Raw genomic sequence first — 26,501 nt, forward strand, 5'->3', positions numbered from 1 at the left:
CTGCCTCTCTGTCTATTTGTGATCTCTGTCTGTCAAATAAATAAATAAAATCTTAAAAAAAAAAAAAATTCCTCCACCCGAGTGGCACCTTTTTGGAAATAACATAGAAACTTTCTGTGGGCTCCTGAGGCTCCGAACCTTAGGATAAGAACACTGCAGTACATTTGCTTAGCACTTTAGACATTCCAAATCACACGGATCAACTCACGGAATCCCCAAACAGTCCCCCAGAGGTCGGTGTCATTGTGCCATTTGCATTTCACATTAGCAAACTGAGACCCGAAGAGAGACAGCACCCTGCTCGAAGTGACGAAGGCAGATAATGAAAACTGTCGACTTCTGCTCAGGGCGAGTTTAGCGAAGGCTCGTAGACAAATCGTCTCATTCCACCTTCTCTGAAGACTGCGGAATGCATAAAGACAAGCACTTTACCCTCAGTTTCTCGTTTAATCTCCATGCAACTCTGGGAACTAAGTATCATTTGCTCTCATTTTACTGATGAGGAACCAGTAGTTAAATGAGCTCCAAGTAGTTAAATCCTTTGCCACAGGTCACAAAGAGGCAGCCTACCACTTATGCATACCGCACGAAGTCGGGTACAGTGCTCACTTACATTATTCTCTCATTAAATGCTCCCTACAACCATATGATATTGGTATTCTTATTATCGACATTTACCGATGAGAAAAATACTTCCAGAGAGGGTGAGTGACTTGCCTAAGACCACACAGCCAGCAAGTAATGGAGGTAGGATTCACATGGCTAGCAAAGAAGCAGATCTGGAACTGAAACCCCATTCTTCTGGACCCAACCCAGGGCTCCTTCTCTCATAGCCAGGGGCCTCGCCCCCTGCCAGCCTGGCTAAAATAATGTGATCCTCGGGCTGGCCAGGACGCTCCAAGATCGATGTCTTAGGCAGCTACAGTCTCCGCGAGACTCTTCTTCCCAGCCCTCCCCGGAGAGATCCGGATCAGCTGGAGGTGGCTGGCGAGAGAACCGGTGGGCAGGGCGGCGGCGGGCATCGGGCCAGGCTGTGCAGCCTGCGGAAGAGGCTCCGGGACCGCGGTGCGTTCCAGCGGCGGAGCGGAGTGGGTGGGGTCGGCATGCCCGGCCCCCGCCCCTCCTCCCTCCCTTCCTCCCTTGCCCTCCGGGTCCCGGGGCCGGAGATCCGCAGGCAGGCACTGCGGAGGCTGCACCACTTCGGGCCGGCTCCCGGCGACGCTCCCAAAGGGGCGGCCCTGCGCTTGGAGCCCGAGCACCCGCGAGCCACCCCACCCCCCCGGGCGTTCCCGCTCCGCCGGGAGGGGCTGCGCAGAGCCAGAGCACCCGGGGGGTCCCGGGCGCCGCTGACAGCCTAGAGCAGCTTCGCGCGCAGGGGGGCTCCCCACGAGCCCGCGCCCCGCGGCAGGAGCGGCGGCGAGATGGCGGCGCGTATCGGCCTCCTGCTGCGCGCCCTGCCGCTACTACTGTGGGGCGGCCTGGACGCCCAGCTCTCCGAGCGCGGAGGCCAGGAGCTGCGCAGGGAGGCGGAGGTAAACGATGCGTGAGGGGGCGGAGAGGGGGCGGCGTGCTAGAGACCCTCCAGAACTTTGCAGTCGGGCCCCTGGGCCGTCTCATCTGAGCCGGCAATCTGCGTTACCTTCTCCCTGTCCGCACACAAAGAGCCTAGGGAGCGTTCTCCCCCGTGCCAGAGCTGGGACCACACAGGCGCCGGGATCTGCATTGATTTTTCCGGACGGGGCGGGGGGTGGGGAGGGAGCCACAAGATGGGACAGGCGGGCAACGGCTGAGATATAGACAGACCCTGCACCCCTTTTTGGCGCAGTCTACTGTTCCTCACCACCTAGGCTGCGGAGACTTGGCAGTTCATTCATCGGATGCCCCGAGCCTTCCCGGAGGCTGCGGAGTCCCCTAGATGGGTGAGGTGGAGAGGATACCGCTGACTGGCCGGGACACAGGAGACGGCACTGGGCTGGGGCTGCCACTGCCCAGCTTGAGCTAGGCGGCATCGAAGCTCGGCACTAGTTTCTTAACCTGTAAGATGGGTAAGAGTATTAGAGTCCCAAGAACTCCTTCTAAGGAGCTTTGGAACAGTGCTTCAGGACTGAACTTGAGAAAGGGGGCAGGAGTGGTGGCGAAACTTAAACACTTTTCATTTCATTGTCCTGCTCGGGACTCACCTGCTTGTTGTAGGTCTCACAGGGGGAGCTCTTTGGAGGCAGGGACGGGGATCCACTTGGGGTATCTACTTTCCAGATAAAGGTGATTGTAATACATGAGTATCACTTCTTTCTTCCCCCAAAGAAGCATCTCTGTGTTGTTATCTATTCCCAAAATTAGGACTGGGGTCTCCACTATTTTTTTTTAAGATTTTATTTATTTGGCAGAGAGACAGAGATCACAAGTAGGCAGAGAGGCAGGCAGAGAGAGAGGGGGAAGCAGGCTCCCTGCTGAGCAGAGAGCCCGTTGGGGTGCTCAATCCCAGGACCCTGGGATCATGACCTGAGCCGAAGGCAGAAGCTTTAACCCACTGAGTCACTCAGGCGCCCTGGGGTCTCCACTATTTTAAGGAGTTCTAAATTCCTGAGCCTGGCGCTCTGCTCTGAGACTCTTGCTCCCTAAGTGTCTCTCTCATTCTTGCTCTAAAACTGCCAGTCCAGGGGCGCCTGGGTGGCTCAATTGTTAAGCATCTGCCCTTGGCTCAGGTCATGATCCCAGGGTCCTGGGATGAAGCCCCACATCTGGCTCCCTGCTCAGCGGGAGACCTGCTTCTCCCTCTCCCACTCCCCCTGCTTGTATTCCCTCTCTTGATGTCTCTCTCTCTGTGTCAAAGAAATAAGTAAAATCTTAAAAAAAATTAATAAAACTGCCAGTCCAGAACTTCTCAGTACCCTCCTATTCCCGTTCCCTAGAAGTTGGCATGCTGAATCTAAGAAAACTCCAGAATGAAGAAGCCCTTACGGAATGGCTCTTCCTTCCAGCAGCCAGCTCCTATCACTGTTCTGGAATATTTGGAAATGACCCTGTTTCAACAATGGGGGCCACCTCCTCTGCTTCCAAGCATGGTCTCTTGCACTCTCTGCTTTCACACACTTGGGAGTCACTCTGTTTCACTGAATTTAGAATCTTACAACATCAAGTGCACAGTCCTCACAGCCCCAGGAGAAGGCTTCCTTCTACCAAGCCAAGTCCTATTAAGAGTACCGCCCCACCTCCCCGCCAAGTCCGGGTCCCAGGCAATCCTTGGCAGGAGAACAGAGACAATCTCTCTGCCGCCCATGCCTGTGGTGGCCCCAGATGGAGAGAATTTTATATTGGGGTGTGCTTGGGAAGCATAATACTAAGCAGATTGAGTCTCTTGCAGTCTTTTTAACATAATTGGGGGATGGGGATTCTTAGCTCTGAGAACAAGAAATATAAACTTGAAATGTGTATGTGTCTCTATATGCCTATGCATGTACATATATATGTATACATACGCAATTCGGTGGTGTTAGTGTGTCTATACGTGCTTCTGTAAATGGTTAGTTGCATGAGTTTCGGTGTCAGACAGACGTGTGTGCAAACCATCAGTGAATCATTTAATCTCTCTGAACCTTGGGTTTCTTCTCTGTACGATGGAGGTTAACAATGCCTATTTCGTAAGACTGCTGTGTGGTTTCATTGAGATAACGTGTGTAAAATGCTTAGCACAGTGCCTAGTACATAGCAAACAGTCAAAAGGAAGCTGCTCTCAATATTCTTGTTATTGTTAGTATCTTAATCATTATTTTAGAGAACAGAGCTTCAGACTAAAGTCCCGGCTTGGTCGGGGCATCTGGGTGGCTCAGTCGGTTAAGCGTCTGACTTCAGCTCAGGTCATGATCTCGGGATCTTGGGATCAATACCCGCTCAGTGGGGAGTCTGCTTGTCCCTCTGCCCCTTTCCCCACTCATGCTCACTTGCTCTGGCTCTCAAATAAATATATAAAAATAAATATATAAAAAATATATAAAATATATAAAAACATATTAAAAAATAAATATATAAAAAAATAAAATAAAATGAAGTACTAGTTCAGTGACTAGCTCTCCAAGAACAATAACACAGGACAAAATATGTAAGGCAACTATTTTCAGCATCAGACAACAGGCAGCACAGAGCTATCATTCCTAAGAGATGGTGTTGCAGTTACTATGACAACATTATAAATTACCCCAGAACTTAGTGAAGTAAAACAAACATGTATTATGTTCATAGATACTGTGGATCAGAATTTCAAACAGGGCGCATGAGGGCAGCTTGTCTCTGCTCTACAAAGTTGGAGGATGGAGTCATCGCAAGGCTCTTTACTCACCTCTCTGGCTCTCAGCTGGGGGCCACCGTTCTCTCCTGGGGGCCTCCCCACATGGGTTCTCCAGGTGGGCTAGTTTGGGCCCAGACATGGTGATTGGGTCTCCAGGATGAGTGTTCCGCAAGAGAGAGAGAGAGTGAGAGCGAGGACAAGCATGACTTCATGACTGAGTCGACGAAGTTCATAGCATCCCTTCTGCTGTTCCCCACCGGCTGGAGCAAGTCTCACACTCCAGGTCAAGGGGAGGGAACATAGACCCCACAGCTGGTGGCAGGGACGCTGAAGTCACTGTAAAAAGAGCATGGGAATGGGAGGTATTACTGTGGTCATTTGGGGAAGTACAACCATCCGCAGAAGGAAACCACACAAAGTGAGCCCCGTGATCACCCCAGCTCTTTGCTTGGGTCTAATGCCCTGACTGGGGTGCAGAGAGCTAGACCCCAAGCAAAGCATAGCACTCCTGCTGAGCTCGTGGGCAAAGTGCAGAGTTCAGGACAGAGAAAGAAAGACATCATAAAAACCAGCTGTGTGATCTTAAGCTAGTGCCCTCCTGCAGGCGACAGTTTCCTCCTCTGTAAAGTAAGAGTGTCAAGCTTCTTCAGGGATTCTCTTTGAGCTAACATTCTTTGGCTTTGGTATGTTTGTATGCTGACACCTGTGTGTGTGTGCGTGTGTATGTTTCATCTGCCTACGTGTCTGTGTCTGTCTGTCTATATGTGTCTGTGTTCCCAGGTCTCTGTGTGCCTTGTGTGCCTGCCAGTGTGTGTCCCTTGTATGCATACAAAACAATAAAGTTGAGGGTTTTCCAAAGTGGGCTTTGCCTGGGAGGAGACAGACCACTTACAAAGCTGCATTATGAACGAGTTCATTGTTGCCCACTTGGGAAAATTAGGGCTGCTCATGACACTAGTGGGGAGGAAGGGCCTCCACTGCTGAGTTGCAAGATTGAGAGTTAACGATGACCTCATCACCTTGGCCCCCCTCCCATTCGCAATCAGGCCCTATCCTGTACTTGGGTGACACAGACTGTCCCTGGGGAGCTACCTACTGTGTTTCCCCTGGACCCTCTTTAAACACCAGGGGATATGTCAGGACCTACCTTCCATTCGGTGGTCTACACAGATCTGCACAGCTCCTCCCAGTACGCCGGCACAGCAAGGAGCTGGCTAGTTCGTCTCTCCAGGGAAACACTGCAGCTTCTGTGGAGTAACCACCCCCAGATGCAGTGTCTGTTTCTCACACCCAGAGCCATTCATTTGACTTTTTGTGAGTCAGCAACCCAGAAGCCCGGGTGTGGAAGCTGTTCCCAAGAGCTGAGCGGAGGAGTGACTCATGGGTGCAGGGTGAATAGAAGTGCAGAAGAGGCTCTGGAGGGTCCCAGAGGACCACGAGCTGGTAGAAAAGCGGTTGTCAAACCAGTTGGAAAACCAAGGGATCTGGCAAAAGCTGGGTGGGGAAGCATGACCACAGTGGGAAGATGGGTGGACAGCTCTCCCTAAATCCAGCCTTTAGGGCATGATTTTGTGCCCTTAAATGTAGCCCTACAAGTGTAGTGAGGACCATGGGTCCGCACAGTACGAATATTTGGCCTGAGAAAAAAGTGCAAGAGCAGTCTGGATGGATACTGGCCAGCTAATCTTTTCCAACTTCCTTAAGGACAAAAAAATGAAAGGAGTGGGGATAAGAGGTTATCCAGGCTACACCCACAAAAAACTTTGTGAATATGAGACTAGGAACAAGAGAAAGGAGGAGAAGATAAAGGGAGTCAGACAGAGGGAAAGGGAGGCATTTGCTCTCAATTAAAAGGGAAGGGTCCCAGCTGGTCCCACTGCCCCTAGACCTTCAGTAGAACCCAGCAGCCAGAGAGCAAAAGGAACAAGCTTAAGCCCCATTGCATACCTGTGGCTTGTCAGATGCCCTGTTTGGGGTGTGATGGGAGATGTGATCCCAGCCTCTACTGAAAGCCAGAGCCCACAACCGAAGCAGCTTCTTTCCTCTGCTCTGGCCCTGGACCTGCTTACAGAGGAGACAGAAGGAGTTCAGCTAGAAACATCCCCAGTTTTACCTTTTTCTCATTTGATCATTGTCTCTCCAGTAGAGAGAGCCATCTGGCCCCTGTGCCTCCAGTTGTAAATCCTCTGAGTTACTTGTTTGAATGTGAAATAAGACGTCCTGAGATAAGCATCAGAGGATCTGAACTCAAGGACTGGTTCTGTTGCTCCTCTGAGAGCCTTTAGCAAGACTCTGCTTTCTCCCCTGAGACTCACTTTTCTCATCTTTAACATGGGATTAGCAATGCCTGTCCTGCCTATGTTCATGCAAGGTGATTGGGAAGGTCAAAGGTATAGAACTCTTAAAAACTCTATACTAGTCAAGGACTTGTCATGTTCCTGATTACCAGAAAAATATTTTTATATATAGAACATGCCAAGGCAGAACGTCAGCTATCATCCCTTGCATCTTGACTTGGCTAATAGCGCTCAAGACGTATTGAATGACAAAGACAATCACGTAGAGTGACTATGAAAAGACTAAAATCATAATGAAGTGTAACATGAGATGGAATAAGTCATAGGTAGAGCAACATGATTTCCGCATGATCTTGCCATTTTGCAATTTAAAAATTCGTGGTCTCAGGGCGCCTGGGTGTCTCAGTAGGATATGCATCCGACTCTTGCTTTCAGTTCAGGTCATGATCTCAGGGTGGTGAGATCAAGCCCCATGTCGGCTCCCATGCTCGGCTCATCGGAGAGTCTGCTGGAGATTTCCTCTCTCAGTTTTGCTCCTGCAGTTCTTTGATATGAAGGGTGTCACAGACACTCTGCAGACATAAAACTGAGACCTGCCCTTCCTAGACTTACCTAACGAGCTTCGTTTCCAGCAGTAAAGTTCTGTGACTATAGCGGAAAACAACATTTTTAATGGGACAACTGTCATAAAGCTTTCCCAGAGCATCTTGTCTTCTTACTGGATTTTCACGACACTCCTGTGAGAAAGCTAAAGCATTCTTACCTGTATGTCGCATTTTGAGGCACAGAGAGGTTAAGCAACTTTGCCATAGCTCACACAGCTAATCAGTTGCAGAAGCAAGACTATGATAATAGATGAAGCTGGAGTATATTTTAGCTCTAATCCAACCTTCTCATTTTATGGAAGAAGAAATGGAGGCCCAGGTGCGCCTGAGTGGCTCAGTTGGTTAAGCATCTGCTTTCGGCTCAGATCATGATCTCTGGGTCCAGGGATGGAGCCCCGTGTCATCAGGCTCCCTGCTTAATGGGAAGTCTGCTTCTCCTTCTCTCTTTGACCCTCCCCTCGCTCATGCTCACTCTCTCTCTCAAATAAATAAAATATTTAAAAAAAAAAAAAGAAAAGAAAGAAAGAAAGTAAAGAAATAAACAGAAGCCCAGAGAGGCACAGAACTTGCCTAAGGACAGACACTTCTTAGTAGCACAGGAATAAAACTCAAGACACAGCCCAGGGCTCTTGCCCTGCAGGCCAGTGACTCAGAGTTCTTGACTTGGGCCTCAATTTATTTTGCTACACCTCATTGCTACAATGGCCAGAAATTTCCCCATCCCTTGAGCACTGAGTGGGCTGGGCTCTACGTACCCTCCCATGGCAAGTCAGGACGGATGCGGGACCAGAACCTCAAGGGTTCTGATTCCACTCAGCTTTCTGGGTCCCAGGAAGAACTGTTTTCATTTTACTCAGACACCACAGCCACTCCCAGGACTTTTCAGAGGCAACTCCCCAGGGAAGTAGCCCCAGCCCTGACCAAGTGGGTGAGGCAGGTTGTCACAAGCTTTTAGGCCTGAGTAGGGTGAATCACAGAAGGGCACGGTCCTGCAGCTTCCTCTCCACTCAGCTTAAGCCTTAGCCTCCCCGGGAGAGAGGATGGGTGGAGAATGGGGCAAAGAGAAAAGCCTGTGTTTGGAACTGCAAGGCAGAGGGGAGCAGCCGGGATACAACCTCCATGCAGAGGGACGGGGGTGACCCCAGGGAGAGCTCAGGGGGTCCCTAAGAGAATATAAGACAAGCCCTAGGGAAGCTCCAGCCTGGAAGGGAAATGACCCTCCAAGGCAATAGTGGTCGAGCTGGAATGAGAATGGGAGCTCCCCCTCCTCGTCCTGTGTCTCTTTCTGGGACCCCTTCACCATGCTGTCACCTGCCCCCCCACCCCTGCTCTTTGTCCCATGCAGACAGGCCATTTCTGTCACCTTTGCAGGGAAAACGGAGGCTTGGCAGATGGGCTTACAGAAAGGGTTAGGGGCAGCTGCAGGAGCAGAGTGTGTCTCGACCACGCCTCCCCTCAGCCCTCGATGGGGCTTGGCCTTCACCCAACAGAACTTTAGAGCACGCAGCCCTGAGGATATGAAGGGCCCCCTTCCTACATGTAATTTTAAAATGTTTATATTAAAAATATGAATGTTCGTATTAAAAATAATATAAATGAAAGGGAATCCTTAAGTTCTGGTAATTGCTATTATAATACTTGACTGAGGGGCAGCAGGTTGGTCCAGTCGGTTAAGGGTCTGCCCTCAGCTCAGGTCATGATCCCGTGGTCCTGGGATGGAGTCCTGCATCAGACTCGCTGCTCAGCGGGGACTCTGCTTGTCCCTATCCCTCTGCCCCTCACTCCCCTCCACCTTGTGCTCTCTCTCTCTCACTCTCAAGTGACTAAATAAATCTTTTTAATAAATCTTTTTTTTTTTTCTTTAAGATTTATGGGACACCTGCATGGCTCAGTCGGTTAAGCATCTGCCTTCAGCGCAGGTTGTGATCCCAGGGTCCTGGGATTGAGGAGTCCCGCCATTGGGCTCCTTGCTCAGCTGGGAGTCTGCTTCTCCCTCTGCCTGCTGTTCCCTTTGCTTGTGTGCTCTCTCTCTCTCTCTCTCTCTCTGACAAATAAAGAAATAAAATATTTTTTAAAAGATTTTCTTTATTTGACACAGAGAGACACAGCGAGAGAGGGAACACAAGCAGGAGTGGGAGAGGGAGAAGCAGGCTCCCCGCTGAGCAGGAAGCCCAACTTGGGGCTCAATCCCAGGACTCCAGGATCATGACCTGAGCCGAAGTCAGAGGCTTAATGACTGAGCCACTCAGGCACCCCTCAAATGCATAAGTAAAATCTTTTAAAAAAATACTTAAGTGCTTTTATGGAAATACAAAATGTCAAATTCTTAAAATTAATTTTTCTCATTCTTGGCCTGGTCTCATGCTCTCACTCTCACACTGCCTCCTGGGAATTCAGCTCTGCCTTGCAACCCACAGGGTGCCAGAGACCAGTCAGGAAGAGAGGCCCAGGACTTCCCCTCTGATAGACCCCTCAAAAAAGCCTCCACCCTCATCCTGCCCTCCAGTCCACCTTGCCTGCCAAAGTACCAGGCACGGCAGCCCAGCCAGGAAACAGGAGACGCCGCTAGTCAATATCCCCTCCCTTCTGCTCTGTCTAAGACTTCATAGTTCCAGAATCAGAGCCAACTTTCTGATAAGGGATGGGTGGGTTTGGGGGGAGGAGCACAGGGAGTGCCAGCCTGTTAGCCTGTGACCTGGTCTCTCCCAAGTCACTCAGCAAATCGGCTTCAAAGGGGACACTGATTTTCCGACTTCCTTTAGAAAGCCACTCTACCCATCCTCACCAAGGGAAGGGGAGGAGGCAAGAAGAGAATCAGGCACTTGGCTGGGGCGGGGCAAGTCTAAGGTAGAGCTGAATTGAGAACAGAGCTGTGACCGTCTGGTTCTGAGCAGTTCCCATCTTATAGACGGGTTGTATTCCGAAAGTCTTAATTTTTCTACTAAGGTAAATCAACTAGGTCAACTGTTTATGGAATATTTACTAAGTATGCTAGATAGGCATTGCTTTACTTAATCCTCCTGAGAATTGGACGCCTTGGTGGCTCAGCCTGTTAAGCATCTGCCTTTGGCTCTGTTCATGATTCCAGGGTCTTGGGATTGAGTCCTGCATCAGGCTCCTTGCTTAGCGGGAGCCTGCTGCTCCCTCTGCTTGTTCTCTGACAAACAAATAAGTAAAATCTTTAAAAATAAAATAAATTAAAATCCTTTGGAGAATCCTGTGGGTTTATTCTTGTTTTCCCATTGCGGGTGAAGAAACAGAAGAAGAAGAAAAAGAAGGAGCAGCATCGGAGATGCTAAGTGATTTGTCCCTGGCCACCCAGAGTGAGGGTTGGGAACAGATTCTTGATTCCAAGCCCGGTGGCTATTCCATGATGCCACACTATTTTGGGCAATAAATGGTTTTCCAGATTAAGCCACTAGAACTCCTTTAATCCATTATGCCTCCCCAAATAGTGCAAACTTGGAAAGGGAGAAAAAGAAAATAGTACTGACATACGAATAAATTAGTGTAGAAAAATAACGAAATGGACTTGGGAAGTGTTTCGTTGTCTAGAACAAGGGTTCCTTGTGGAAAGTGGCTTTATTGAGAAGTGGGTGTGGAGGTCGCTGAGGGCGGATATAATGAAATTCACAAAGCCCAAGCTGGATATTTGCAAAGGCTTAGGTGCTTGCCCATCCTGGCTCTTCGTGTCTGGTTTTGTTCTCAATTTGCGCCTTCTTAAGGCAGCAGCCGTGATTGGAGCCGATTCAAGAAACGCAGCAAAGAAAAGTGAGTAAGAGAACAAGGAAGACAAAATGATTTCCCCATAGGTAACACAGCCAGGAGGGCTAACCATGGAGAGACCATATGTGTCTGTATAAGAATTAAACAGCCGTGGGACGCCTGGGTGGTTCAGTTGGTTAAGCGGCTGCCTTCGGCTCAGGTCATGATCCCAGTATCCCGGCATCGAGTCCCACATCAAGTCCCACATCCGGCTCCATGCTCAGTGGGGAGCCTGCTTCTCCCTCTGCCTCTGCCTCTGCCTGCCACTCTGTCTGCCTGTGCTCTCTCTCTCTCTCTGACAAATAAGTAAAAATAAATTAAAAAAAAAAAAGAATTAAACAGCCGGGGTGACGTTTCTTTTCATCCATCGATGAGGCTTTCTCAGGGACAAGGGCAGGCAGGGAGCCAAGCACATTGTTTCCCCGAAAGGCAGGGCTGGTGAGAGGTAAGGATGATGAGTCCCACACTTCTCACCAATGGCCTCCACACACGTGGTTGTGGAGAGAGCAGCTTCTAGGTGTGTAAGGGCAGGCGGGGTAAAAAGGCATTTGGGCCATGAGACTTCTCTAGGCACACTAACTTCCTCAGAGGGGTCACATCCGGGTCCACTGCCATCACATGATGGAAGGTTCTGGCTTCTCCCTTGAGCTCCGGGATCATACAACTAATGCCGGTTGACATCAGAGTGTGTATCTTATTTTTAATCCACCCCCTTCTGCCCCTCCTCTGGTTTCCTTACATGGTCTCTAGCTTCACCCTCCAAGGCAAACGTTAGCCGTCCCGGATTACTCTCTTTCTGTCAGCCCTCACAGTTAAGCCACCTGATCAGGACTAAACGAAGGCTCCCATTCCCTACCGTGGGTGGCAGTTCTGCCTCTCTCCCTGCGACTTCATCGCATGTCCTGCTTCTTCACATTCACTGCGCTCTAGCCTTCCTCCATTCCTGAGAGCCCTCACCCTGGTTCCTAGCTCGGGGCTCTGCGTCTGATGCTCCTCCGCCTGTAACAGCCTTTCCCATCTCGCTGCAAGCCAGCCACTTCTCATTCTTCACGACTCACATCAAAGATCAGCTTTTCACAGGGTCCTTCCCTGACCTCTCTGATGGAAAAGTTCTCTTTAAATTATTCTCAATCGGGGCGCCTGGGTGGCTCAGTGGGTTAAAGCCTCTGCCTTCAGCTGGGGTCATGATCCCAGGGTCCTGGGATGGAGCCCCGCATCAGGCTCTCTGCTCAGCGGGGAGCCTGCTTCCTCCTCTCTCTCTGCCTGTGTCTCTGCCTACTAGTGATCTCTGTCTGCCAAATAAATAAATAAAATCTTTAAAAAAATAAATTATTCTCAATCACATCACCCAATTTCCTTTCTTTATAGCACCCAAACTGCCTCCTTTGCTTGTGGTCCGTATTTCTACCATCTGTCTCTATCCACAAGGCTTGTTGGTCATTGTACCTGACGGTGTACATCGTACATTGTATAAATTCACAAATGAGTGACTGAAAAGAGGAAGTTGCAAGTTTCTTTTTTTTTTTAAGATGTTATTTATTTATTTGACAGATGGAGATCACAAAGTAGGCAGAGAAGCAGGCAGAGAGAGAGGAGGAAGCAGGCTTCCCGCTCAGCAGAGAGCCTTATGCGGGGCTCGATCCAAGGACCCTGGGATCATGACCTGAGCTGAAGGCAGAGGCTTTAACCCACTGAGCCACCTAGGAGCCCCAAGTTGCAAGTTTCTTTTTTTTTTTTTAAGATTTTATTTATTTACTTGACAGAGAGAGAGATCACAGGTAGGCAGAGAGGCAGGCAGAGAGAGAGAGAGAAGGAAGCAGGTTCCCTGCTGAGCAGAGAGCCCGATGTGGGACTCGATCCCAGGACCCTGAGATCATGACCTGAGCCGAAGGCAGAGGCCTAACCCACTGAGCCACCGAGGCGCCCCCAAGTTGCAAGTTTCTAACTCAAAAATTACTTTTCTTCTTTTTTTAAAGATTTGTTTATTTTTAAGTAATCTCTACCCCCAACATGCAGCTCGAACTCACAACCCTGAGATCAAGAGCTACATGCTCCTCCAACTGAGCCAGCTGTCCCCCAAAACTGCCTTAACACTATTTTTTTTATTTTTTTTAAAGATTTTATTTATTTATTTGAGAGAGAGACAGTGAGAGAGAGCATGAGCTAGGAGAAGGTCAGAGGGAGAAGCAGACTCCCCATGGAGCTGGGAGCCTGATGTGGGACTCGATCCCGGGATTCCGGGATCATGACCTGAGCCGAAGGCAGTTGTCCAACCAACTGAGCCACCCAGGCGTCCCTTTAACACTATTTTTTTAAAGGTTTTATTATTTTATTTACTTATTTATTTATTATATATTATGGTATATATTAAATTTATATTAAATAAATATTTGTTTATTTGTCAGTGTGAGAGCCCAAGCAGAGGGAAAGGCAGGCAAAGGGAGAAGCAGGCTCTGCACACTAAGCAAGGATCCTGGTGCGGAACCCGATTCCAGGACCCTGGGATCATGACCTGAGCCAAATGCAGATGCTTAACCACCTGAGCCACCCAGGTGTCCCAACATTATTTTTTTTTTAAGATTTTATTTATTTATTTATTTGACAGAGAGAGAGATCACAAGTAGGCAGAGAGAGGGGGAAGCAGGCTCTCTGCTGAGCAGAGAGCCCAATGCAGGGCTCGATCCCAGGGTCCTGAGATCACGATCTGAGCCAAAGGCAGAGGCTCAGACCATTGAGCCATTCAGGGTGCCCCTCAACACTTTTTTTTTTAAATCTGAGACAGAATGAGAGAGAGAGAGTGTGCAAGCACAAGCGGGACAGAGGGGCAGAGGGACAGGGATAAGCAGACTCCCGACTTAGAGGGAACATGACACAGGGCTCAATTCCAGGACCCTGAGATCATAGCCTGAGATGAACACAGACACCTAACCAACTGAGTCACCCAAGTGCCCCCCCCATAAACAACTTTTTTTTTTTAAGATTTTATTTATTTATTTGACAGACAGAGATCACAAGTAGGCAGAGAAGCAGGCAGAGAGAGAGGAGGAAGCAGGCTCCCTGCTAAGCAGAAAGCCCGATGTGGGACTTGATCCCAGGACCCTGAGATCATGACCTGAGCCGAACGCAGAGGCTTTAACCCACTGAGCCACCCAGGTGCCCCCATAAACAAATTTTCGAAGGAGACGAGTTTTTATACAAACCATAGAGTTGAGGGCAAGTGCATCTGTCGTTCATAGGGCCTTATATGTGTCTGCATTTGAGGGGAGGTGAATTGTTTAGGAGGAAGCTGGAATAGAGAGAAAATTAATTCCCGAGCCAGGCATGTTAGAGCTGCAGGTGACCGGCCCAACTTCTGATCAATACAGGGCACCCCCCTAGACGGGTGAGATGTTTCAGAAGCAGAGCTGAACGCACATTTATACTTATAAAACTGCTCCGTCTGGAGCCCCTCCCCAGTGACAGGCCCTGTGTTAAGTGCCTTGTACCCTCTATTGTGATCAAGCCTCATCAAGAAAACCTGTATGTTATGTACTGTTTCTAAGCCCCTTTTACAGTTAAGAAACCTGCAGTTTAGAGAAATAGCTTTGCTAACTGGGATTTAAACCCAGGCCGGCGTGATTCCAGAGCCCCTAACTCTGCTCCTCCAGCCTGCCTCTCCAGATCCCTGATCGTGCTGTGAAATACTCTGGGGAGGGACAGCTCCGTCAGTCTGAGAATTAAGGAAGCTAAAGTTTGAACATACTGAGTGACTTGCCCAAGACCATCAAGCTAGTCAGTGGTGGCCTGGAACGGAGTTTATGTCCTTCTGGCTTTGGTCCCAGGACTCCTTCTCCTATAGCTTATAGACCTCATTGGGACTGGGCCTGATCATGTGCCACCAACCCTCGACCCTCGACCCTCGGAGACCAAGGGAGGGAAGAGGATGCCACACCGTGGGAAAACTGACACTCCTTCCCCCCACCCAGGCATTCCTGGAGAAGTACGGATATCTCAATGAGCAGGTCCCCAAAGACCTCACCGCGGCAAGATTCAGCAATGCCATCAGGTATGTGGGGACTTGGGGGTGCCAGAGGGCAAAGCTTGGGTCACCGCTTCCCTCCTCCTGGAAGGCTGGCCTCCCACCTGTGTCCAAGGGTCACACTCCACTGCTCCCTCCCCTCCCCCCTCCACCAGCCTCCTGCTGTCTCCTGGGAAGCTCCTTGCCCTCACCCCCACCCGCACCCTCCCTCCGGCTGTGCTCCTTTATCTCAATTCCTCCTGACAGGAAGTTCCAGTGGGTATCTCAGCTGCCCATCAGCGGCACGCTAGACCCTGCCACCCTGCGCCAGATGATGCGGCCCCGCTGTGGGGTGGCAGACACAGACAGTCAGGCGGCCTGGACCGAGAGGGTTAGTGCCCTGTTCACTGGACGCCGGGCCAAAATGAGGCGTAAGAAACGCTTTGCAAAGCAAGGTGAGCCCTGTTGAAATCTAGCTAAGCTGGGATTCCCGACGCCCAGAAGTCCCACGGCCAGAGGAAAAAACCAGCCCAGCCTGGGACTGGGCTTTGTCCGTATCCTCTTCCCTAGGACAGGAGAGGGGAGAGCAGTGGGTGAGCAGGACCGGTCAAGTGGAGGGCCATGTTTGGGAACACAGACATTTAAATCAGAATTTTACAGACATGAATGAATTTTCATTATGCCGATGTTTCCCAGGACAAGCCCCATCGAGCCCCCTTCATTCCTTGATCAGTTGGTTATGCTGTGAACTGTTGCCAGCATTTTGCCTTGTGTTTTCCCAAAGTTGTTCTCATCGGGATTTATTCCTTTTTCGTAAGAGTGAGTCAACAAAGATGTGATTTACCAGTCAGTTTTATTTTGTCTATAGCATGCTTTGAGCAGTCTTAATTGGAATAGAATTCACATGCCATAAAATATACCCATTGGAAGTGTACAACTCAGTGGTTTTTAGTATATTTGCAGAATTGTGCAACCATTACCATAATCTAATTCTAGAACATGTTCATCACCTCCAAAAGAAACCCCATGTTCTCTAGCGGTCACTCCCTTCCCTCTCCCTCTTTCTTCCCCTTATAGACCTCATTGGGACTGGGCCTCTCCCTTCCCCCTTCCCTTATTCTTGCCCCCTCCCCCAGCCTCTGACAACCACCCATCAGCTTTCTGTTTCTGTGGATTTGCCTATTCGAGACATTTCATCACAGCTCATTTTATACATCACGATTTCTGCCATTGTGATTCTCCTTTTGTAGGTTTTGTTTTATCTTTCCTTCACCTCCTCTTCCTCCCTTTTGTCCAGATTCAGTCTTCTAGGATCAAATGTTACGGACCTAAGATTTATGAAGTTCTGATTCTTCTCTCAATTCTTCATCACCAACAAGTTTTCCTGTGTGTAATTTTAACATCTTCTTTGTACTAAGTCTAATTTCTCTGACCTGATTTCTGCGGTTTTTAGGATTTCTAACAAGATGGGGCTGTCGAGTCAGGTTTTCATCTATAACCAAGTTTACTACGAGCACTTTGGGCCATTGCCTCTTAAATTGCCTTAGCTGCTTGCACCAACAATATCCCTTGTGAACAGAACACAAGGTTCATAGGTCGTTTTTATTTCTTTGCTGATCCAGAAGGAAGCTATGGGCCGTTCCCCTCAGCTCTTGGAGGATGGCAGTAATGGGGTCTGGATGCTTGGTGTCCACATGTTCTGCATCCCACCGTGTTTCTGGACCTCAGAGCTAAAAGAGAGACGTAGCATGAGCTGGGACGGCATTCCAGGAGCTGGGGCTCTGGGCTCGGCAGTGTGTCATGCTCCATTTCTTCATCTAAGACATAGCCCCTTTCTGGCTGCAAAGTAGAAATGGGCCCTGATCAGCAAGGGGAAGGGGCTGGCAGTGGAAGGTGGGGCGGCCCCATACACAGTCTCGGCAGTGGCATTTCCCAGCCACAGGTGGTCTCCCAGAGAGTTGGGATACTGCCTCCGGGGCCATCCAGGCACAGTCTGAGCATCCTAGATCCTTCCTTCTGGCAGCATCTTCTCCTGCCTTCTCCAGGGAGTCGCTGATGGAACCCATTTGGCTCTGTTCAATTTGGAGCATCCATTTGGAACAGAGATTCCAGCAAAGGCATCTTTGGTAGCCTTGTCCAACCAGCCTGGCCCCATGTCACTGTCTGACCGTGACCCCTAGTTCAGACAGCAGTGGCTCAGGTTAGATGGAGACTTTCCCCTCTTGTTCATAACCTGAACCACAGCAGCTTGACTTCTTTTACCCCGAGTGAGAATACCTTCCCTAGAAAGGAGCTGTATGCTTGGCAGGCACTGAACACTTCCTCTGCCTTCCTTTGGAGAATGTGTTTAATAACAGTTGACCCTTCCTGAGCGCCTATGATATGCCAAGTGCGGCTCTAAATGGGTTAAGTCACGTAATCCCATAACAACTCTAGGAGATAAGGACCATCATTATCCTCATTTTACAGAGAGGCAAACTAAAGGACAAAGAGCTGAGGAAATTTCCCCAGGGCCACAGAGCCAGAGTGTGGCCAAGCCTTCTCATCCCTGGGAGGCCCGAGTGAGATGCCACATGTGAGAAAACCCAGAACACGGGTGGGTGCCATAAAAATGATGTGGATTTCTAGGCCAGTGACTGTCGACTCTGTGGGCGAGTGCTCTCCTGACAACATCCGGTTCCAGGGTAGGGTTGCCTGATAAAATATAAGACATCCAGGTAAATCTGGCTGTCAGATGAATAGCAAATCATTGCTTTGTGCTCACTTTTATACAAAAACATTATTTATCTAATATTCAAATTTAACCAGGTGTTCCATGTTTTTATTTGCTCAGTCTGGCAGTCTCATTCCAGGTGTGCCTGCAGGGGAGATTTTCAATCCCCCTCAGTCCCCCATGGAGCTGGGGTGTGTGGAGGGGGTCCCGGGGTAGAAAAGGAAGGAGACAGGAGGAGGCATTTACCGAGCACCCACCATGTGCCTGGCAGCTGTATGCTGCTAGTTCATTTGCCTTCTCGTTTTCACCACAAGTAAGTCTTACCAACCACACTTGGCAAATAAGGAAACCAAGGTTTGGAGAGATTCCATAATTTGCTATGTAAGCTAGAGAGTAGAAGTGCTGGGATTCCGACCAGCCTTCTTTCCACAGTATCCGTTGCCTTTTGGGAGTCAGGACTCCAGGGTCCTCCCCAAAGCAAGGTGTCTAGGTCTCCACTCCTCCCCACGTCCTTTTCCTTCCCTCTTCCCTTTTGGATTTTGGGGCAAGGGCATGGGGGGGGGGTGCACTGCCAGGTGCTTCTGTGGCCTAGAGTCATTGCAGAATCCAGCCTCGCCTGGGCCAGAGTTCAGGATGGGGCCCCAGGTGGCCAGCCTGCTCTGTAAGGACCTACCTCAGGAAGAGGACAGAGAGAGGCCTCGGGCTGCTGGTGGGGGTAGGTGGTGGGTGAAAGGGGGGGGGGTCTTCCTTTTTGGCAGGCATACCAACAACCCCTCCCAAGGAAAATTATCCATTTTCTCTCAGTCATGTACCCATATGCCCTCCCTGCCCTCCTCCAGAGACATGCATGCGTGCACACACACATGTTCACAGAGGACTTGTATCCTGGAAGCTGCCACCTTACCTAGCTAGAGTGAGAGAACTGCCCACCCTCTCCCTTTTTTGCCAGGGCTGAGTGAAGCCCCCCTCTGAGGCAAAGAGGCAGAAGGAGCTTTCTCACACTTCTGGGGGCTTGAAGGTGGGCTGGGAGGGTCTGGGAGTCAGTCAGCCCCAGCAGGGTGTGGAAGGGCCCAGCGGCAGCCAGTCCAGAGCCCTCCAAGTCACCTCTGGATCCCAGGCCTTCCCTCAGCCTTCCTTGTCTCCCTCCCTTCCTAAGAATCCTTCCCTCTTCCCTCCCTGAGGGTTGGTCACTGGCTGGGAGGGGTTGGATGACTGCCAGGCCAAACAGGCCTGGGAAAGCAGCATTGCCTTGAATGGAGCTTGGCTCAGGGTGGGAGAAAAGACATTCCCCTCCCCCACTTCCACAGGGGATAGGGGAGGGAAAGGGCACTCAGCTCCTCGGCTCTTGACCACCCTCCCTCCCATCTGGAGAATTTCAGCTCAAGCAGAGCCCCTGCTTTGACCCACAGGAGCCACGTTCAGGCAAATTTATGAGTCTTGGGTCTTAACAAATGTGTCTGTTTACCTGTGCAGTGTAATGGAAAGTTCGCTAGGTCAGATGTCGGGGCCTGAGCTCAGGGCCTAGCTCCACTACTCACTCACTCTGTGACCCTGGGCAGGTCCCTTCCCCTGGTCTCAACTTCCCCACAACAGAGCAGAAAGATTGGAGAAGGAGGGGGCCAGCCTTCCATGACTTCAGCCACCCCCCCCCCCCGCCCCATTTAGGCAAGGACTTCCTGGAGGCAAAAGGGCAGGTGGTCTGAACCTTTTCCTCCAGGGAGAGAGAGGGCTGTGTCCGCTGGCCTAGCCTGCCTATTTGTCACCCATACCTCAGGAATTGTGATCCAGTTGGAAAACTGAGACCCCAAAAACCATATGATAGCTTTGCACCCCCTGGACCCATGAGGCCTGGCTCTGAGCTGTGAGTCTTTCAGCTGGGGTCACAGTCTCAGCCCCTGAGCTTTGCAAGGCTCAGAAATAGCCGGTGAAAAACTCACGATCTGGACTTTCTAAGCACCCTGGTCCTGGGTGTGCTGAGGGCTGCAGGGGGACTCAGTAGACATGAGGCTTGGGCAAGAGGCCAGCGTCTTAGGTCCAAGGGAGGAACTGCAGTTCTGGGCAAAGGCATAGAAGCTCATAACTAAGTGGAGATGGAAAAATTTCTCTCCAGTCTCCGTGAGTGACAAAACACACCCTGTGTTCTGATTTGTTTACACCTTGGAGCTCTCCAGAATCCCTGAGGAAGTGAGGGGGAGGGCTAGGGGTCAGGGAAAGACCTCTAATAAACGGGTCTTGGTAGCTGGTGGGCAGCAGGCCTGCGGCACTGGAACGGGAGGGGCAGGCGGGTGTGAGGGGTGGAGAGGAGGAAGGGGTGAGAGGGGGTCACAGCTGTGGCCCTGTCGGCCCCATCTCTCCTCCACCCCCTGACACAGCAGCCAGGGGTAGGGATTTGCTGCCACCAAGACATGCAGAACGGTTTTCAGGTTCAGCCGAGGCTATGAGGAAGAAGACCCGGACCAGAGAGTCCTTAGGGTGGGGGCTTTTCCTGGGCAGAGGTTACATCTCCCCTAGGGACCTCCCCAGGCTAAGCCACTAGACTGGGGACTGTCTGGGACCAGGGTAGTCCTGTCAGCTCAAGAGCAGTGTCTCCCCAGCCAGATGGGCTCTTCCCAGGACAAGGGCTGTGTCTTCCCCTTCAAATCCGGGACTCCCTAGAGGAGAACCAATCACCACCTCATATGGGTCCCTGGGGACCAGCCCCGGGCTCCGCAGGTAGGTATGACTGACACGGCCTCTCCGGCCTGCAGGCAGCAAGTGGTACAAGCAGCTCCTCTCCTACCGCCTGGTGAACTGGCCACAGCACCTCCCGGAACCAGCAGTTCGCGGGGCCGTGCGTGCCGCCTTTCAACTGTGGAGCAACGTCTCAGCCCTGCAGTTCTGGGAGGCTCCGGCCACAGTCCCCGCTGACATCCGCCTCACCTTCTTCCAAGGGGACCACAACGATGGGCTGAGCAATGCCTTTGATGGCCCAGGTGCTGACACAGAGCCTCTCTCTCCCATGGCAGGAGGGGAACCCAGCTGGGAGAGGCAGTCTGGGGAGGGCAATGGGGCCTTTGCTCTCCGTTCAGCCTTGGTCAAGCTGGATCCCCCTTCAAAGAACCCTCAGTCTCCTCCCCTATAGAATGGGAGCAATGGTTTCTGCCCAGTTATGTGGCACATGACTGAAGGGATGGCAAGATGAGGTTCTACATGGAGAGTACTTTGCAAATTCCAGAGTATTTTCTGGGAGAAGCTTCTGAGGTCCCATCATCCATCCTCTGCTTCTAGACAGGCCTGTGCCTCCCCTGTTCTCCCAAAGTGGATGTTCTCACGACCACCAACCCTACAAACATCCAGAGGCCACCACTACCCAACTCTTGCCCTCCCCAAACCCACCACCACAGTCACTGCCACAGGATAAGAGGTGTTCTATCCCTTACCCACCACAGAAGTGCTTTGCGTTCCCACAACCCAGCCAATTCTCCTGTTTGTCCTCAACCTAAAGGCTTATGGCAGCAATTCTGGCCAACACAGGCCTTCAGAACCTAACTGCAGGCTACTTGTGCATCACCCTCCCACCTCACCGGCCCCCTCCATGCCCTAACGAGGAAAGGAGCCCTGATTGGGCCCCTTCACCCTAGTGGGAACTCCAGCCCTTGTATGGCCAGGGAATGTGGGCCCTCACCTCCCTCACGCTGCTCTGCTTTGCATGAGGCCCACTCCCAGCAAAGTCCACGTCCAGGTCCTGTTGCTGGGACCGGGGATAGGACTGGCAGAAATCTAAGCTTTTCACGACTCCACACGTAACATATATGTGCTCCTGCGTGTAACTCACTTCAGCCCTGATATCTACATGAAATGTTCATGCCTGTGCCCCGCTGGAGTCTGGCGGCTAAGACCGCACCGGACTGGGAGAAAGCTCTTCGATCTGGGGCAGGTGCTTTGTCTTTTCTGAGTTTAGGCGTTCTCTCTCTGAAACCTGCCATCTGTCTCCCAGGATTATTGTGAGGAGTGAACCAAAAGGGCTACCACTGCTTGGACAGCTCCAGGCATGTTCAAAACAGGAGGCATGTATTCCTCCTACACTCACATGCCCCGGCGACTCTCCTCTAACAGCAGTCAATCCCCTTTGGCCTGGGCTCCAAGAAGGCAATGCAGGAAGCGCCCTCGGCAGGCTTCTAGGCCAACATTATCACCCTGCCCTTTGCTGACGTGGCCCCTGCAAAAAGTGAATTGTGCTGTGTGAGGGCCTTGGAATTGCGTAGCTGATAACCCCCCGGGGCATGCCCCAAGCTCCAACATCACTGATCCTGTCTGTTCCTTCCCTCGGCTCACTCCTACTAGAGCGAGCCCCACAGAGGAAGGCAAGAACACAAAAATAGATGTGCTTTGTATTAAAGACTATATATGCCCATAAACATACCCAGCACCCCGATCAAGAATCGACATTACCGACATTCAGAAGGTCCCATCGTGCCCACCTCTGGGATAACCACTATACCTATTCTAGATCTTTGTGAAAATACTTTCCGTGTAGCATTCCTCATGGGCTAGGCACTAAGTATTATGCGTAACCTACTGGTATAGAGACTCAGTCCTCTGTAATCCCCGTGAGGAAGAAGCAGCTCATTATCATCATTCCCATTTCAGATCAGAGGGGGAGCGACTGGCTCAAGGTCACACAGCTAGTGAACAGGGAAACAGGGATGGAAACCCATGGGGTCTGCACACCACGCTGCCTCCCTGGCGTCCACACCCCACAGCCTAGTCTTCGGTTCAGGGCTGCCCACTTGAACCTCTCCCAGAGGTCATGAGGAGGGAAATTGTGCAGCTGAAAACAACCACACCCAACCCCTGGGGCTCCGCAAGGGAAGGTGGGGACGTGGGGGGCGTGGCGGGCAGTGGCACCCCCACTGACCACCCCCCGCGCCGCCTGCAGGGGGCGCCCTGGCGCACGCCTTCCTGCCCCGCCGTGGCGAAGCGCACTTCGACCGCGACGAGCGCTGGTCCCTGAGCCGCCGCCGCGGGCGCAACCTGTTCGTGGTGCTGGCGCACGAGATCGGCCACACGCTCGGCCTGCCGCACTCGCCTGCGCCCCGCGCGCTCATGGCGCCATACTACAAGAGGCTGGGCCGCGACGCGCTGCTCAGCTGGGACGACGTGCTTGCCGTGCAGGGCCTGTATGGTGAGCCCCCGCCCTGTCCACCGCCAGTCCCCCGTTGCAGCCCCGGGGCTCGCACGCCAGCGCGGCGAGCAGGAGCCCCCCGCCCCAAGCGCGGCAATCCGGCCTCCCCGTCACCGGTCCCTCGCGATCCCGAAGCCGCGGGCTCCCCTCACATCCCAATCAGGTCCCGCGCACCGCCCTGCCTGGCGCTCTATTCCCCAGTCCTGCCCAACCCCAGCCTCGGCCTCGGCCTCGGCAGTTCCTCTCCCATCGCTGCCCCATCACCCAGACCCAGTGTCCGGTCTCACCTCTTCCCCCATCCCAGTCCACATTCCTGCTCCTCTTGCCCTCCCCCAGCCTTCCCCCTCCCTGACGCTGGTGCCCGCTTCCCTCCAAGCCTGGGCCTCTGTCTGGAGGTAGACCCAGCCGAGGTTACCCGCCCCTACCCTGACCCCTTCCAGAATGAACTGGCCAGGGCTGCCACCCAGCCAGCCACAGCTCAGAGTGCCCAGTGCGTTGGCAGGGCCAGAGCCCTGGGTTCAAGTCACCATGGGATTCCTGATAAGCAGTTGCTCTTAGGCAAAGCATTTCCCCTCTGAGAGCTCTCAGTTTTACCTTCTGAGAAAGGGGATAATCATTGAGGCCCTGCTTACCTCACAGGGCTGTTGCGCTAGTAGGGGTACCAACTTCTCTGTGGCCTAAGAAACCTTCCGGAACAGCTGCTATTTCGTGAGTGTATACTATCTGCCGGGCACTTAACACACTCATGAGGTATCTTTTTGTCCACAGATGGGGAGAACTGGGCTCAGAGAGGTTAGGTAACTTGTCTAAGGTCACACAGCTAGAAAGTTGTAGACCACAATGCAGGACCTGGTGCCAAATTCCAAGCTTGTTGGACCCTGCCTCACTCTCATAAGTATAATGATGTAATTATTATGATTGCTTTAACTATTGCAGCCCAGACCCTGAACTCTGCCCTCATGCCATCCGTGTTGCCCAGGACTCAGGGAAGAGAACCTTCTGCTCTTCTTAGTGCCTGACTCTTGGGTGGTCTGCCATTCCAGTTTTAGCTCAGTAGAGGCCTCTTTCCCACACTGTTCAGTAGGAGAGAAGACTTTTGAGTTTAGTGCTATGGTTAATAATAACCAAGGAAACTTTTAGGCCCCCCCCACCCCCCTGCCTCTCGAACTAGATAACGATAGAAGGAACCTGAAGAGAGGTCTTGAGCCCTCCACACACGCCCCAACCAGTGTGTGTTCTCTCCCTCTTCTCTCCTTCCCCATGAAGGGAAGCCCCAGGGGGGCTCCGTGGCCATCCAGCTCCCAGGAAAACTGTTCACTGACTTTGAGGCCTGGGACCCCCACAGACCACAGGGAAGGCGCCCCGAAATCCAGGGTCCTAAATATTGCCACTCTTCCTTTGATGCCATCACTGTAGGTAAGATGGTCCCACCTGTGCCTCACTGCCTTTTTCCTTCCTCCTCCACATCTCCAGGGGTCTCCAGCGCTGGAATACGAGGTGGGGTTAAGAATTTAAAAATCCAGAAATCCCAAGCCACAAGCATTCTGCAGGGGTAGCAAGCCAATGCGAAGCAAAACACTTGCTTCCTCCTGCATGCCTTCCCCAGCTGTGCTCGCTACATCCTCTCTCCTGAGTCTGGGAAGCTGGTTCTAGGAAAGCACCTTCCCTGGAAAGAAGGCGAGAGGCTGATGGTCACTCAACTCTCTTGTCTCCGGACAGATGGGCAACAGAGACTGTACATTTTTCAAGGAAGCCACTTCTGGGAGGTGTCCGCGGATGGCAATGTCTCAGAGCCACGCCCACTACAGGAAAGGTGGGTGGGGCTGCCCCCCCACATTGAGGCTGCTGCTGTATCATTGGACAGTGGAGACTTCTACTTTTTCAAAGGTACCAGCCTTGGGGCCGATGAGAAAATTGAGGCCTAGAGGAGGGAGGTGTTCTCTCCCAGGTCAAAAGAGGGGTGGAGTCCCGATTCCACTCTGAACCTGTGGCCCCAGGGAACTCTACCAAGAGGTTCCTTCAGTGATGGATTGCGGGGCATGGGTGTTGAGGTTGTCCCAGAGAGAGAGGGTGGGAGAGCTGCAGAGGAAGAGAGCAGAGGACCACTCCTGAGCTCTGCAATCCAGCAGAAAAATCCTGCTTCCTTGGAATCCTGGCTGTGTGAGGTTGGGCCTGTCACTTGGACTTGAATTATCTCAAATGGGAAAAATAATCCCTCAAGTGTGTTGGGGAAGGAGGATTAAAACATGTCACAAGGAGTGTGCAGTATATTTGGGTAAATAGTTTCACTCATCCAACAAATATTGAGTGCCTTTCACGCATCAGACACAGTTGGGGGTGTTGGGATACAGTCGTGAACAAAACAGAAATTCCTGCCCTCATAGAACTAGCCGCAGAAACGGTAGTGACTGGCCTTCCCTGTGGTCCACTTCCCATTCAGGGAGATGCCCCTGCAGCGCTGTCTGCCCTCTGCTGACACCTGCTGGAAGTTGGCCACCACCGTCCCTCCTTAACTGGGTATAAAGAAATTACTAGTACCATGAGATCCATTTTGATGATCACAAGTACTGACCACGTTGGGCTCCAACATGAGGGGGAACACGGGTCTGGGGGGACAGAGGTGAGGTGGAGGACCAAAGGGTGACAGCCACCAGCTCACCCTGGCTCTCCCGATGCCTTACAGGGAGCCGATGCTGGAGGTTCCGGGGCCCCAAGCCAGTGTGGGGTTCACCACAGCTGTGCAGGGCAGGGGGCCTGCCCCGCCACCCCGACGCCGCCCTCTTCTTCCCTCCTCTGGGCCGACTCGTCCTCTTCAAGGGTGCCCGCTACTATGTGCTGGCCCCAGACGGACTGCAGGTGGAGCCCTACTACCCCCGAGGCCTGCGGGACTGGGGTGGTGTCCCCAAGGAGGTCAGCGGTGCCCTGCCATGGCCGGATGGCTCAATCATCTTCTTCAGAGATGACCGCTACTGGCGCCTTGACCAGGCCAAACTACGGGTGACCACCTCGGGCCGCTGGGCCGCAGAGCTGCCCTGGATGGGCTGCTGGCATGCCAATTCGGGGGGCGCCCTCTTCTGAAGATGCTCCCACCCCTTAGTGAATTGCTGGTGCCCTCGTGGCCAACGTGTATCCTCTGCCCCAGGAGAAGGACCTGTCTTGGAAGCCTCCGAGCCTCCACAAGACCAGGCAGGAACGTTAGCATTTGTGCCCTGGAGAATGGCTTTGTGCTCTTCGGACATCGATCTTTGTGGGATCAATCCAAGGAGAAACCAGAAAGGGTCTCCAACCCCACAGCCCTTCCCCTGAAGGACTCTCCTCCCCAAGCCTTAGGGATTTTGTTTCTTCTGCTAAAGGCACACTTCTGTCGGGGAGGCAACAGCACTGGGCGGCCAGGAAGGGTGCAGAACTCAATGGAGAGGTTGGGACCACTTTGCAAGACTGTCTCCTTCCTCTCAGGACCTCCTGGCTCAGTTTTTGGAGAATTGTGTCTTTTTAAATGAGAAGCCTCACCTCCAGGAAACTTGGGTGGGTTGGGTACAAGGATTTCCAACCTCAGAGAGCCTTGGGGGTGATAGTGGGAGGTCAGCACCTGGAGCAAGAGGGAGACTGATGCAGGCCTGCTGGGCGCCATTTGGGGGGGGTGGCTGAAATAAAGCGGAGCCCCCAGCTCGTGGG

The 26,501-nt window shown here is 52.0% G+C and overlaps 1 protein-coding gene across 2 annotated transcripts; it reads left to right on the top strand.

Annotated features, from left to right (window-relative positions):
• Nucleotides 1-1,134: 1,134 nt before the first annotated feature.
• Nucleotides 1,135-26,501, top strand: MMP28 (matrix metallopeptidase 28). Of its 2 annotated transcripts, XM_047708605.1 has the most exons (8): nt 1,136-1,532; nt 14,918-14,997; nt 15,217-15,404; nt 20,410-20,634; nt 22,581-22,826; nt 24,093-24,242; nt 24,546-24,713; nt 25,510-26,496. In XM_047708605.1, the coding sequence occupies exons 1-8, from the start codon at nt 1,422-1,424 to the stop codon at nt 25,902-25,904; spliced, it is 1,563 nt and encodes a 520-aa protein (XP_047564561.1). In that variant the 5' UTR covers nt 1,136-1,421; the 3' UTR covers nt 25,905-26,496. The 2 variants fall into 2 exon arrangements, with proteins under 2 accessions (XP_047564562.1, XP_047564561.1); XM_047708606.1 differs by lacking the exon at nt 24,093-24,242 and having other exon boundaries at nt 1,135-1,532; nt 25,510-26,501.

The sequence above is a fragment of the Lutra lutra genome, chromosome 16 (assembly GCF_902655055.1).
Source record: "Lutra lutra chromosome 16, mLutLut1.2, whole genome shotgun sequence".
NCBI classification, from domain to species: Eukaryota; Metazoa; Chordata; class Mammalia; order Carnivora; family Mustelidae; genus Lutra; species Lutra lutra.